General features: G+C 37.1%; 1 protein-coding gene across 2 annotated transcripts in view; it reads left to right on the forward strand.

The window, feature by feature from the left end:
* Positions 1-6,995: 6,995 nt before the first annotated feature.
* The window catches only part of LOC148820867 (CD209 antigen-like protein C), a 90,781-nt gene continuing 82,658 nt past the window's right edge, over positions 6,996-15,118 (forward strand). Inside the window, exons 1-7 of one of the 2 annotated variants that reach the window (XM_088932846.1) lie at positions 6,996-7,125; positions 8,491-8,637; positions 9,541-9,648; positions 10,063-10,125; positions 11,428-11,481; positions 12,151-12,204; positions 14,478-14,531. In XM_088932846.1, the coding sequence (XP_088788972.1) occupies positions 7,041-7,125; positions 8,491-8,637; positions 9,541-9,648; positions 10,063-10,125; positions 11,428-11,481; positions 12,151-12,204; positions 14,478-14,531 (565 nt within the window). In that variant the 5' untranslated portion in view covers positions 6,996-7,040. The remainder of the gene's footprint in view (positions 7,126-8,490; positions 8,638-9,540; positions 9,649-10,062; positions 10,126-11,427; positions 11,482-12,150; positions 12,205-14,477; positions 14,532-15,118) is intronic. The other variant, XM_088932847.1, reaches the window with a different exon arrangement.

Consider the following 15,118-nt stretch of genomic DNA (forward strand, 5'->3'; position numbering starts at 1 on the left):
ACTCTTCCCAAGACCACTCTCCACTTTATGGCTAATGGAGCCTTCTCACTCTGCCAAACACCAGGCTCCATACAATACACAATACTGCCTTCTTGTGTCCAGCAACATATCTGTGGAACTTGCTGGCCTAACCCATCAGAGACTCAGCATCTGCCAACAGTTTAACACTTATCATTACAGTTGATCTGCATTCTCATTACAGTTTTAATACCTTTAATTTTACTGTTATTTTTTTCTCTTATGTTAAATTTATTACATTTGAGGGGGTGTGTAGCACCTTGAGTGTTTTGAAAAAACATTTATGAATTAAATGGAATCTTGATACCACTGCTCAAGTGTGTGTTATGATCACAGAACTGTTTCTTGTTCCACCTTTTTTAAAGTGCCTTCGCCTTAATCACATTCTTGTTATTTCCTACCAGTAAAAGCGTATAACGAATGTTTGTTGAACTATATGTCTACATTATGGTCTTCAGTCTTTTTAATGTGTTAGAAATAGAGGAAGATATAATGGGCCTGCATTTAACCTTTTCCCAACATTCTGTAACAGCAGTCAGGAAAAAGAAATGGCAGATCACGGTCTCCCTGTGCAGCTGTTCATGACAGCGAGACTTACAGTACTTGCCTCCAACCCTCCTGTTTTCCCACCAACTATTTGTAATAAACATGTCTAAGTACAGAGTATGTTCACAGCCCTGTAAAGATGTCTATCTTTGTCAAATGGCACAAACGTTACAGTTGAGGTCTATTTAGGAGGAGGTTCTTGTTACCCAAGCACCACAAAATACCGTAAAAATAACCAATTTGATAATTTTTGAACAAGAAAAATAGCCACTGTTTGAAATACGCTTGCTTCCCATGTTTACAGAAAAGCTCAGCTTCATAATAAAGCAAAGAAAAAATAGTTTGCATTTGTCTGTCCTATGTATTTTTTCTGTTTTTTTAGGAAATGTATTCATTTCTACTGGAAGTAATAAATCTAATTTTTAAGTGTTCTAATCGTTAAAATTGTATTATTTCACGTGGATTGCTGATGTTTGCTTGTTGTACCATTTGTATTGCTCATAAAAATAGTAAAAACAGTAGATTTGCTACCATTTATTTCTAGATCACCAGGGAAGGGTTGGTTACTTGTTACGCATTTTAGTTACAGTTACAGTTAGTGCAGTGGTTAGCATTGTTGCCTTGCAGAGCTGAGGTCCTGGGATTAATTCTGGAGCTGGGGTGCTATCTGCATGGAGTTTGTATGTTCTCCCTGTGTATGTGTCAGTTTCCTCCAGGTGCTTTAGTTTCATCTCACAGTCCAGAGACGTACTGGTAGGTTAATTGGCTTCTGGGAGAAATTACTTTGGTGTGAGTGTATGCAATGGACTGGTGTCTCTTCTACAGTGTATCTAAGCTTGTGTCTGTTGAGATGGGCTCTGGCTCCTCTGTGACCCAGTACTGGATAAGCGGGTTATAAAATGTATGGATGTCTTTCAATGTAGCCACTTCACCCCCCAAAAAGTACCATCTGGTAAACGGTACCGGAGCATCTGGGCCCGGACAACCAGACTCCGGGTTTTTACCCCCACACTATCAAACTATTAAACTCCCAGCCTCTCTCACCCACGATCTGAACCCTTACAGTGCCTTCTCTCTTTATCACAACTCAAACACACATTGAAATCTACCCCTGCCTCACATGTCAAGAACTTCACTTCCCATAATTTTCTATCCTTTATTTCATTTTGTTGTTGTATGAGTTTGCACAACTGATGTTGTTTTGCACATTACCTGTTTCCTGCTGTTGTTTTGCACATTGCCTGTTGTCTCTGTCTTTCTTTTCTTATACAATTGTATTGTTGTTTTTTTGGTACTACTTACCGTCTAAGAGCTAGCTAAATGGCATTTCGTTATACCACATACTTGTGTTACATCACACATTTTGCATCACGTTTTCCTGATGTCAGCAAATACAGTGGGGTCTAGAATAAGACATGCTAACGAATGGCGTGTAAAAGTAAAAATGATTTACTGTACCTGAGTACAGCTGGATACCTAACTGGATGTCTGCTTTACAAAAGCATTTTATGAAAGTCTATTGCTGCCACACAATTACAGATAGGTGCAATATTTGTGGGAATATTAACTGCAACTCTGAATGAGTTTTAAAAATGAGCCCATTCTAACCTTGGGCACCCATTGTTGTATTTCACCTGACATATCAGGGCTTTTACTGGATGAGTTGATTAATGTTCCATAGTTAAAGGGATGATGAGTAGCAGTGCCCCATGGGTGATGTGAAAGCCCATAACACTGCTCATTACTGTACACATATGATTACTTCCTAATACCTATGTGTACTACCATACTAAGGGTGCCTTTGGGGTAAAAAAATATATATTATGTGCAGAGAGGAAAAAACGTATTGCTTATCTACTGCAGGAGAGTCAAAAAGTGCAGGCAATGAAGATTATGGGGAGGTAAACAGTGCTGTATTGAATACTGTAACTCACCTCGTATTGATATTAAATGCTAGATATGCAAGATCACGAGAAATTGCCAGCTTCTCCATACATAAAACTCACCCCACAGGCCTGCGTGTCATTCTGAATGCAACAGCTACCCGTGTTTCTGTATTAAAGTACAACTTGCTGTAAAAAGTTTAGCAAATCCTTCTTCTTATGGTACATCTCATACTTTGCTTAAGAAATGCAGGTTATGTTAGTATCGGAATCGGAATTTGTTCTGTTGTGTTCCATACAATTTTCTGGAACAGGAAAAACAGATGTATATAATATAGCCTGTGCGTTTTAATTCAGACCTAGATATTCCCAATAATAATGTTATGTTAATAATGCTATATGTTATATGTATCTGTATATAAATCCCACTGATTTCTAAATTGCTGTTTTATGAGCTTGTAAATTCCATCTTTCCAACATACAACTGAACATTAGTCACTGAAAAGACATTGCAAATTGCAGCCACAAGGGGACATGTGAGCAAAGCTTACTGTATTTCCTATTTCTCACCAAGCAGTAAACACATGTAAATTAAGAGTATTTTCACAGCTCTTTGCTGCAAAGATTTCAGTTTGATGTTTGTATAGGAGGAGGTTCGTGTTACCCAAACACCACAAAGTACTGTAAAAGTAACCAACTCAATACTTTCTGAACAAGCAAAATAGCCACTGTTTGAAATACACTTGCTTTCCATGTTTACAGAAGAGCTCAGCTGCATAATGAATCAAAGAAATAATTTGCTTTTGTGTCTCCCATGTATTTTCTATTTTTGTACAAAATGCCTCAATTCTACTGGAAGAAATAAATCTTATTTTTTAAAATGTTCTAATCTTGTACTGTATGTAGGCTATTGAACTTCGCAAGGATTGCTGGCATTTGCTTGTTGTGCCATTTGTATCGCTCATAAAAATAGTAAAAACAGTAGATTTGTTACCATTTATTTCTAGATCACCAGGGTTGGTTACTTGTTAAGCATTTTAGTTACAGTGTCTTTCAATGTGGTAGTGCAATAGTGCAGTGGTTAGCATTGTTGCCTTGCAGAGCTGGGGCCCTGGGATCAATTCTGGAGCTGGAGTGCTATCTGAATACTTGAAAAGCATGTTTGTGTTGGTTTCCTTCAGGTGCTCTGATTTTCTCCTAAAGTCCAAAGCCATACTGGTACTGTAGGTTAATTGGCTTCTGGGAAAATTGGGTCTGGTGTGAGTGTGTGTGTGTTAACCTGCCATGGACTGACATCCCATCTAGGGTGTATCCTGGCTTGTGGTTGTTGGGATAGGTTCACGTTCCCTGTGACCTGATACTAGATAAGCTGATTAGAAAATGGATGGATGTCTTTCATTGTAGCCACACTCACCCCCCAAAAAATAGTCCAAAACCATACTTTACTTTTGATTTTTTTCAATATACTGTATTTCTAATCCAACTATTAAGCTGCCTTTGAACCTGACTGGACCTCTTTCTTGCTTTCCTAGTAAATTTTGGATGGATAACAAGCAAGAAATCAGTCAGTCACTGAGATTCATTTTGACAAACTTTGGGGAAGTGACAGTGTACATTCATGAAGAGGCTTTTGATTTTGCTAAAATAAGTACTGATGATCTGTTTCATAGAAAGGGTAGCTGACGTTAGCATTTTGTAATGAAATGTTTCATTTTCATGTCTTGTGTCTTTCTGCTTTGTGTTCAATGAAATGCCCAGTCATGCCTTTTCTGCTTTAATGTTGCTTAACTTTCTCCCAGGTTCCTAGTGCCCTGGTGCTCAGTGGGTATCACACATATTCCCTCTGATAAATTATAATTGACTCTGACATATCTGTGCCATCACATCTATGACCTGTGGTTGGAATAAAAATGGGAACTCATGTTTCCACAAGTTTGTATCAACACATTAATAAAGAACATCCTATCAGGTCTACAAGTGAAAGGTTTGCCCTGCCAGACTGTATTGCAGAACATTTTAGATTACAGTGCCTAGATTTATAGATCTATGATTACTGAACTTAATCGTGTGGTGGCCTGGGTACAGAGTGCTGTTTTGCACCCATATTCATTTACAGAACAATGCCTGTCCGGTTCCTGATACTGTGTACTTAAAATGTTGGTTCAGCCAAGCTTCATTGCTTTTTCTTTGATATATTGGGCATATATACTGTATACGTAGGCTGCAAAGGAACAAGTAATAGGTTTATTCCATGCTGAAAAAAAGAAGAAAGAAAACACAATGTTTCGGCCTGAAGAAGGCTCCACAGCCTAAACGTTATGTTTTCTTTCTTCTTTTTTTCAGCATGGAATAAACCTATTACTTTTTCCTTTGCATATATACTGTATTTAGGGACGCGTAAAGGTTTATTCCATGTTAAAAAGAGAAGAAAAAAAACATGCCTATGGAGCCTTCTTTGGATGTGGATGAATCCTTACTCATGTGAAGGCTCCACAGCCGGAATGTTGTGTTTCTTTTCTTCTCTTTCATAATGGAATAAACCTTTACTTGTTCCTTTGCAGCCTAAGCAATGCTGATGCAACTGCCTACTTGATGTTGTTACAGCTTTAGGTGACTGAGAGGATGGTTGTTGAGGTGTGGAGGCCCCTTGATCATAATCCATTGTAAAGTTTAGTTTAGTATACCTGGGTAATTTGTAGATTAGTACTGTCAATGAGCAGCACAGAAACATACAATGTAAGATCACATTAAGATCACAGAGATCACAGAGATAAGAAGAAAGGAAACAAAAAGAAGGAGAAGAGGAGGACCGGAATAGAGAGAAGAGAGGAGTTGGAACCTGACGCTTGTGGCAGGCAGGAGCCCCTATTTCATGATTATACAAACAAAACCTGACCATTTGAACCTTGCTATAGAGAGCTTGCTATTCTGTGTTTTTAGGGTGCATTTTTAGAATGGGGAGATAAGCTCTCATTTACTTTGTGGAATCTGGAGTACAGAAAGAGATACTCAACTGCAGGTTGTATTGCATTTACTGTATTTAGAAGGCAGCTTATCTCTTATTTGGCCTCTGTAGGCATGATTTAAGAGTTTCATACTTAGTAGAAGTCTGAGGGGTTTTCTGGGTGATTAGGATGTTTGGGCTCTGAAATGCCTTGTTTGTAAATATTGTACATAGAGTAACTTCTACTGTATGTTGTATGTTTTGTTGTGTGTAGTGTAATTTGTGTCTCGTCATTGTAATAAATACTTGTTTAACCAAGTGCGCCTGGATTATTACTCTTTTCACAAAAGCTGTGCTAGAGAACAAATAATTCACGTGCCTCTAATTATACCAACCACTGTATATTCTAGAGAAAGTTGCAGGTTATGAATAATTATTTCATTATCGACTAAACCGCTCGGTCAGTTCCTGATTTTCACCATTTTTGTAACCTCCCATTTGTAACAATATATATTTAAGTGTTGTGACTTGGTTTTTATCATTAAATATTCCTCTTCTTGGATGGTTTGTATTATCGGTGTAGTAGACGCCAATTTCTTTATTGTTTTCATCATAATAACGTCATAATAAATAATTCTCATTTCTAATGAGCTCAGCAATGCAAAGAGAGATTTTCTTTTTAAAACTATTAATATACTGTAAATTAAGTGTGGGAGTAGGCTTCCTCTGTTAATACCAGAAATGTAAACTGAGAGCATGGGAAAGTACTGTATTTTTATCTCAAACTGTGTCGTGCTTAAAGCCGTACAACAACAAATTCAAACATTTTTTCTGAAATTGTTCCAGAAACATAAGAATATCCTTTAGCCCTGTAAACCTGTGATAGATTGTCAAAAGGATTAACTAGGAAGAGGAAATACTAATTGTATTTACTCTTTAAGTAACAGTTTATCAATAATTTATCTGCAATGTATTCTGCTACTTTGCAACATATACTGTATATATGTGTGTGAATATGAACGCTTCCATTTTTGGTTTGTCTGTATGTAAAAAGGTTCACCTACAGTCACAAACCTTTAGATGAGCACAATATTCTGTAATGAAACATTTCACCAAGATCTTCTGTTTTTGATTGTGAAACATTTTTGGTTTTACCTGGAGATCGGCTGCATACAAATGTATACAAGTACATTACAGTGAGCAAATAAACACCTGAAGGAGGCTCCACAGCTGAAATGTTGTGTTTGTCTTTTCTTCTCTTTTTACCACAGAATAAACCTTTACTTATTACTTTGCAGCTTATGCATGCTGACTCAGCCACAGTACCTACTTGAACATGTATGATTAATTAAAATTTACTTCACTGACTGCTCAGTTATTAATAATGCACTGGGAAAAAACTGTTACTATCAAAAACCTTGGAAAAAGAATGGAGACTTCATTTTGTTGACCATCAAACTAATTTAAGCGAAAATGAGCATAATCTGCTGGCAATAGGACTTCTCATTTGTTCTTTTTTGTGATGCATCAAACCATTTTACCACACATTTCCTCTTTAAAACCACTCATACAGTACTGTACATGCTGTCATAAGGTACCATTTACACCCAACTGTTCAAAGAGACACATCTGCTCTACTGATCAATAAAATGGCAGATATCTATGGGAATAATGATTTTCTCCACATAGAAGCTCAGAACCAATTCCAGACTGGGAAAACACAGCTACCATCAGGTAAAACTTATTTTCTCTCATTAGGTAGTGCTGGAGAAATAGGAATTTGAATAACAGAGATGTTTTTTTTTCCCTAAACTGATTGTTGCCTGCAGCTGAATCTGTATTTTATATTGGCAGAGAATAATCTAACTGTGTGTACTACATTAATTCCAGATTGTTTATTATTCTGCATTTGTTGGACAATGAGAAATTCTTCTGTAGTACATAAATAGACAAATTACCCAAAGTTACAAAAATTAAATTATGAGGTGTGCATTGATTGTCTAGCCTTTTCTATTAATTGTGTTTATGTATTATTACGTATCTAATGTACATATGATTTTCATTAACGTTTACCTGTCTTAGTCCCATGGTATTCATGTGTGTGATTACACAACTCTTTTCTTTGTGCATGGCAAGACTGTGAAAATGTAACTGGAAACCAAGCATAAATGAAGAAAATAATTATTTGTAATAAAAGAAACATTTGTCTTATTCAATTGGTGTGTTATTCACACATTTAATTGATGAGTGTTTCCTTAAGTACAAAATGTGTAGGTTCTAAAGAAAAGAAATAGCACTTTTACGTACAAAACTTGTCCCTTGCAGAATTTTGATATTTAAGCCTGTGCCATTAGAATCTGAAAAGAAGGCAAAAGACTTTGCAAAGGACACCATATACTGTATACTGATGGAAAAAAGAAACACAACATTTTCTGGAATGACATGTGTTATAGCTTATGTACTTTCACAAAAAGTTGTCAATTTGTTTTAAGCCCTCTGACCAGCAATACAGCTTGTGCAGTGAGGCATTGCAACTTGCCAATCACACAAAAGCTTGTTAGGTGCACTTTTATCCAACAAGGTCCAGGTGGGACAATGCCTGATCAGGTCACCTTTAAAACGGCCTTCATTCAAAGCTTAGGTCACTGCAAGAAAAAGGCCACACTTATTCCGTTTTCTGTGCATTCCATAATGCCACAAATGTCACCAGAAGCAAGGGAGAGGGCCATTGGCACACTGCAGGCAGGCATGTCATGTGCCAGAGCTGCCAGAGGAGCTGTTGCGTTTCTTTTTTCCATCAGTATATACAGGGTATGTGTCATAGAATGTGTCTATACTGTATGTACCAATTTGAAAGTTTTATATCAGGTAACTTTTATAGAGTTTTATGATCACAATAAAAGAAGAATTACCTAAACATTGATCCAGTGAGCTCAGATGTTAGAGCATCAGATAGTTCTGCAGTTTCAAGACCATACCTGACAGAGCTGCTTTAATTGTCTTAAATAAAAATCATATTGATTATTTGTTTTTAAGAAATTGTTTCTGCACATGGCTGAAGACAATGATGTTAGCGGTTAGAGATGTTTGTCTCTGCAGGGCATCAGTGTTGGGATGATGAAGAAAGTGATGCAGACTATGAAAACATTGAATACACCCTAGAAATGAAGGAAACCAGCCAAACCCCAAAGAGGAGAAGTCAGGATAACACAGAGAAAGGAACAGAAGAGTTTAAATCCAGCACAAGTACGACTAAGCCATTGACTGCTAAATGTGACTTGATAATCTGTCTTTTATTTTTATACAGCTACAGTACCTCCACAGTTCTGTTTAACAGTAGTTCAGGAGGAGGTCAAATTGTAAACTTGCGCTTTCGTTTAATATTTCCTGGCTGCCCAAAAGTCTGTGTACATCTTTTCTACACCCTTTATTCCATCCCACCATCACCCTTGCAGCTGCCTCCCTGGTTCATTTGTTGAAAGTCAAGTCATGAGTGTTGTCATAGTGTGGTCATTTTGTCATCAAGGCTAGTTAACACCTGGTACACTATCCTACTGAGTACCCTAAATACACTATGTAGAAAAATGCTACATAAATATAAGAAACTATTTCTATCCTGGTAACTTTCCAAACACCTGTGTTTCAGTTCTTCTATTTCTCTGCCAATGCTAAGGATGAAACCTAATTTTATTTCCATATTCAGTATTTTGCAACATGGAAGTGTGATCTTATCTTATACTGTGATCTTCACATTCATAGCTTGGGAATATCCTGTCTCCGATAAAGGCCTTTGTCACTTAATATTTGCATTTCAGTTTAGGATATGAGGTTGAAGACTATCACATGTCATAAATATCGCAAGTGACTTTGAAGAATTAAAAGGACCTAATTTAAAGGGAAGGTTTCGCTAGAGTGAGTTAGAGTTTTTTTTCAGTTTTCTTCCTTTTTAAAATGATTTTTTTTTCTGAGGATGGCTGTTTGCTGAAAAGCCTAGCTTTTTGTTTTTTAAGCTAAGATAACACTTTCTAAACCACCTAAAAAAAGAAAAGAAATTTCAGTTCCTCAAAAGACAGGAAATTCAACAGTAGTAGACTGTTACATAAAAAGTAACCTACTGGATTGCAAATAAATCTTCTACTCCTTTTACAGCTCCAGCTGCTGCTGTTGCTGGGACCAAGTCCATCATTCTGCTGTATGTCCTGCTGTTGATGGTCACTGTAGGCTGGGTAGTCTTCATCTCACTGGCCTTCATTAAGTGTAAGTCCAGAAACTGGCAGGGTATGATGACTGAATGAGTCATATTACATTACAATTCTTCCCTTCTTATTTTGCAAATGAACAAAATCCTGTGTTTAAGCTCCTGGAAGGAACTCTTCAGTTTGACCTGGAAGGCTTTCAGTATGTAATTCTTTAAAAAAATAGATTGTTCTAGGTTTATATTGTAGATTTGTGAAACAGTACCTTTTTACTAATGCGCTGAGCCAGTACATGCAAACCCAGAGAAACCCCTTTACAGATTTTAATTGCTAAGGGCCACTCTGAAAAAAATCATCAAAATGAAACCATTGCTGAAGATCAATGACCACATAACAGTCCTTTGGACTGAGGCTCTCACAGCAGATCAGAAGTTATCATTTATATTTATCTGTCAATCTGGACTCTCTCTTTCAGACTCCGCACTAACCGAAGAAATTCAGCACCTCCGAAAGAGCCAAGCTGCCTTGAAAGAGAGCAGTAAGATATCAGTTTCAAATGTAATTGCTATCTCCCTTTGCATCCTTGTAGGGAACGTTATTTTTCTTAGAGGAGAGCTGGTCCACTTGTATACATTTTCTCAAAAAGAAATATGGCTGTATTTGCGTTTTAACCCATGTGTGGCAGGGGGCCCTGGATGAAGGGCGAGGCATTACTTTAGTGGCCACAGCTGTACTGGCTGATTAAGGATGAGCCACAGTTGTGAAGGCTCTTTAAAAAGATACTGAACACCCCCTGAAGGGACAAGCAAGGAAATCCCAGAAGGGGAGTAACTTCCACTGACAGTCCCAGGGGGATTGTATCCAAGCGTAAGGCCATTTTATTTCTTTTATCTTTTTCTTTGTGCCTGTCCCGTCACGTATCTCTACCGGGCAGGTTGACCTTTTTTTACACGTCAAGTTTTTATTTTGTTTTGGCCTTGCACTCCCTGCTCTTCCAGACTGGATCCCATTAAATAGGGTAAGTCCAGTCTGGTTACCGCTGTGCTGAGCAGTTTCTTTTTACAAAGGCTAGACCCCGTTAAATAGGGTAAGCCCAGACTGGATGTCGCAGTGTACAGCAGCACATTTTTACTAGTGTTCCTCCCACTCCCACATTGTTACACCATGTTCAACCCCAGAGCAAAATATTTCACAAAATCTCACACAAAAGATCATTTTTTAACCTGTATGCACAGAAACATAAAGTATGTGGACACAGACCTGAAAGGGGTTTGTAGAGTTCCATTTGCTTTTTCCATTTACATTCATGTAGCATAATGTGTATCTCTACAGTTTGTGCTGCTTAAGACCTTATTAAAATAAAGGATGTGGCAGCAAACAGAACAAATCTCTTCCACTCCACCCAAATCTTAATTTGAAAACTTTCCAGGCTTCAATTAGTCCTGAAACACATGCAGGATAGAACAACTTAAACTCCTGAAGGGAGACACTCACTTATATAATAAGGTTCCCAGCTTTTTCTCTGCTATTTTAATTCTATGCATTGCATTTGCCATTAGTCATGGAAAAACCACAAGCATATTCCTGCTTAAGAAGTGATACCTAAGAAACCAAAATTCTCAGGCAAACACAGGCTATCCAGAATGAAGATGTTCTGGCTTTTCTTTGAAGAGGGCTAAAAAGGAGGAACTATCCAGTTTCCTCTTCTTCGAGAACTCTCAGTGCTTCTCTTTCCATTTCCTTCCCCCAGCTCTTCTTATGACTCTCGTCTTACTTGCTTTCAGCTTGCTGTAATTATGTTTGGCACATTCACATGACTAGTGTCTTTTTATCTTTATAGGTTCTGCAGAAATTCAAAGCCTGAAAATGAAACAAGTTGGGTTGATGAGCAATGGTAGGTGCTGTGTGTACAGTATGTGTGTGTATGTGGGGCGGGTTGTTCTTGGGAATTTATAGCACTTTTCAGGCAAAGATTAAATTAATGTGTTAAACAATCTACAGGCTAAAGCCTAAGCGTTTACCCACTTAACTTGGTAGTAGCATTCTGCCTACTAGAGGTTTCCCAGTTCCCAGTTCAGTGTTCTGTTTCTATGTTTTTTGACTGGTTGGGTGATAAAATATTCTTTTAGCTTTATGTTTTCATTTACAAAATGACATTAAAAAGGTCAAGGTTTGAAATTAATCTAAGATACAAGCATTCAAATAACCTAAAATCAATGTCATTTAGCAGAGTGCCTTTTATAATGGCCTCCGGTGTGTTAAATTCTCTTGTGTGTTTTTTAACATGTCATGTCTTATGAGACTATAGGACTGATTAGCCTATGCAGTCTGTGATACAAGTTTCAGCTGAATTCATAAATATTTATAGTAAACCATTCTCATCTGTGTTATCTCTATCAGGATTAAGGTTGTGTATGCTGAAAATGTATTTATATGTGTTCTACTGACCAACCTGGTATTGTACAGTGCTAAATGTACCCAAAGCAAAAATGTCAAGGCAATTACCAGTATAAAAACATTGTAGTAATATAGTCACCATTTGGCTGTTCTTGTATCATTTCAGATTCTCAGATCACCTCTGCAGTGATGAATTTGGATTCCCAGTTCCAAACTCACGGTCAGTGTTCAGCATCGAGGTTGTTGGACTGGATGGGTGAATAAACATTCTCACATTTAGCTTTATTCATCCAGGCAGCTCAGAACACCCATCTCTTTTTTTCAGCAATTTTCAGATAGTGCTCAGGTTGAACGCCTTACAATTCCAAAATCATATAGTCAGCGCATCTATTTAAAAAGATTAGGCTGACAATACAAAAACTCTCTTTTTGGCTTTGTACTGGCCACTAAAAATCGTGGATTCTGGAAACTGAAAGATAAATAAGCATATTCCAATGTCTTAAATGGTGTTCAGGCTGAACGTCTTACAATCTTAATCCAAAATCATACAGTCAGTGTAGTTATGTAGCCTTAATTGAAACCATAAATCAGGCTTCTACTATGTAAACTTCTAGAGATTACAAAATGTTTGAGGAGACATAATTCCAGGCAGAAACTGATTGAGGTCTCGTTGTGTTACTACTAAAAGGTTTAGTGAAAAAATCAGGCTATAGCATGAACCATCAAGACGTTCAGCAAGCCAGTAATGTAGCTCAAGATACAACATTCATTCAGTGAAGGGAAAGATATATAAGAACACCCCATTATTATTTTCAGTCTCGAATTGTGTGCTGTTTGAACACTTTACAATTCAAATTCAAGTGTTTTGCTTTGTACTGGACACTAGAGAACCTGGAGGATCTGTTTTTGTTTTAATGTCTCAGATGTCATCCAGGCTGATCAGTTCATCTGACCAGCTCCAAGCCCAAGTTTAGTGATTTTATTAGTTTGATTATATTTATTTATTACTCACACTATCTGGAAAAACAATGCACTACATTTTTATTCCAAGAAATTGTCAGGTCAAATTCAACAAAAAAGACAATGTAAATTAGTTAATTTTTCCACTACTAAAAAGATTAGTAACAAAAACAGGATATAGCATAAACTAGCAAGCCAACCAATAATGTAGTTCAAGATACAGCGTTTCCTATACAAAGAAAAAGATAAATGCAAATACCCCATTAGTATATTCAGAGTTTTCAATAGCGTTCCAGGCTATACAGTATATCTGAACAAGATTAGGCTGACAATAAAAATACATCTCTGTGATTTTGTACTAGATACTAGAGATCATGAACTCTGTGAAGTGACAGATAAATAATGTTACAAATATGGGTGGACAAAATGGGGAAAATCAGAAAATGAGCTTAGCAGATTAAGCAATAAGTAAAATAAATAATCATCAACCCCAACACGTAAACATTTCTGCCAAGAATATACCTGAGTGGTTGGTATAATTAGAGGCACATGAACTCTTGCACAGCTGTGGTGTGAAATGGTGTGAATTCAGGCACACTTGGCTAAACAAATATTTATTAACAGTGACAATACACACACTAAACAACTCACAACATAAACATACCTCATACAAATTACACTATGTACCAATTTACAAATAAGGGGTCCCAAAGGCCTAATGTCCTAACCACCCAGAAAAACCCCTGTAAATACTAAATACCCCTTTGTAAATACTGTTACAAAGTATTCAAACTCTTATATAACAGTTACGAAGGCCAAGATAAGAGAAAGCTACAGTACATTCTAAACCAACCAGAATATGACCTACAGTTAAATCCCTCTCTCTGCAAACCCAGATGCCACAAGTTGAATGGAAACCTACCTCCCTAGTCTAAAACTGTACCCTCAAAACCAGGAGAGGCCGTTTTTAACCGAGGGATTCTTAGACAGGAAAATAGAATTCCCAAAAAACCACAGAATTGCAAGCTCTCTTAACAGGTTTCAAATGCTTAGCTCCAATATGGTCTTTCTAGGTGATCTGCAACAAGGATCTCTCTTGTCTCTTGTCCTTCTCCCACTGTTTTTCACTTATTTAGTGTCTTTCTGGACTGTTGATTGATACTTAATCATTTCCTCAGAACTTAATTAAGTACTTAATTAATTAAGATAAACCAAGGTAAACTTTATGATTGCTTTGATCGCTGATTCTGGACTTCCTCTACTCAGCCAATCATTCCTTTGCTTTGAAGTTGGAAATTTTTCAAAATTTTTCCATTGTATCTGGATTCTTAGAGACACTGCAATCTATAACTGTCATAATAAGAATACCCCATTTTTTTTAGTCAAGAATGGTGTTCAAGGTTGAGCGTCTCACAATCCGATTCCAAACTCATATAGACAGCGTTCTTATATGAACAAGATTCGACTGAAATTGCAAGTACTGACATTTTTGCATAGACACTAGAGAACATGGAGGTTCTGTTTTTATTTCAGTGTCTCAGATGTCATCCAGGCTGAACAGTTTAACTTCCCAGCTCCAGGCTCAAGGTTAGTGCATTGATTTTGGACCAGGAGAGATTATATATTCTAGGCAGTATGGTAAACACATTCAGCTGGACCAGAACTGTGCATCCTGGGCATCTACCCTTACTGTTTTAAAGTGATTAAAAAGAGAAATCACAGCCTCTAGGAATGTACCGTTTTACCTGCAATTCCAAGAAATGTTTAATATGCTGTAAGATCCTCACATATTTGCTATATTTGCCTGTTAGGAAAAAGAAACTCAGATCAAATCCAAAAAAAAGTGTTTGCATTATCATTAATTAATGCATTCTAAATTTTCAGTGGATTAGAAATGTGTTACACTTTTCACTTCAAAGGAGAGTATTCAATAAATAAAAGGTTGACAGCATTACCTATCAATCTAGTCAGCAAAGCAAAAGCAGTTGTAGATACTGGATCTGCTCTCAAGTATATTGTAGGTACTTGTGGTCAAATGACTTGTATTTGATTGTGTCACATCAGGTAGTACAGGTGGTAAGTGATTGCATGGTTTTCCAGGGAGAAATAATCCATTCATGATTAGATCACAAACAAGTCTTTGATCCTGGTGAGCATAGCAGCTACACAGTAAC

This window comes from Atractosteus spatula, chromosome 14, assembly GCF_055471065.1.
Source record: "Atractosteus spatula isolate fAtrSpa1 chromosome 14, fAtrSpa1.hap1, whole genome shotgun sequence".
Classification (NCBI taxonomy): Eukaryota; Metazoa; Chordata; class Actinopteri; order Semionotiformes; family Lepisosteidae; genus Atractosteus; species Atractosteus spatula.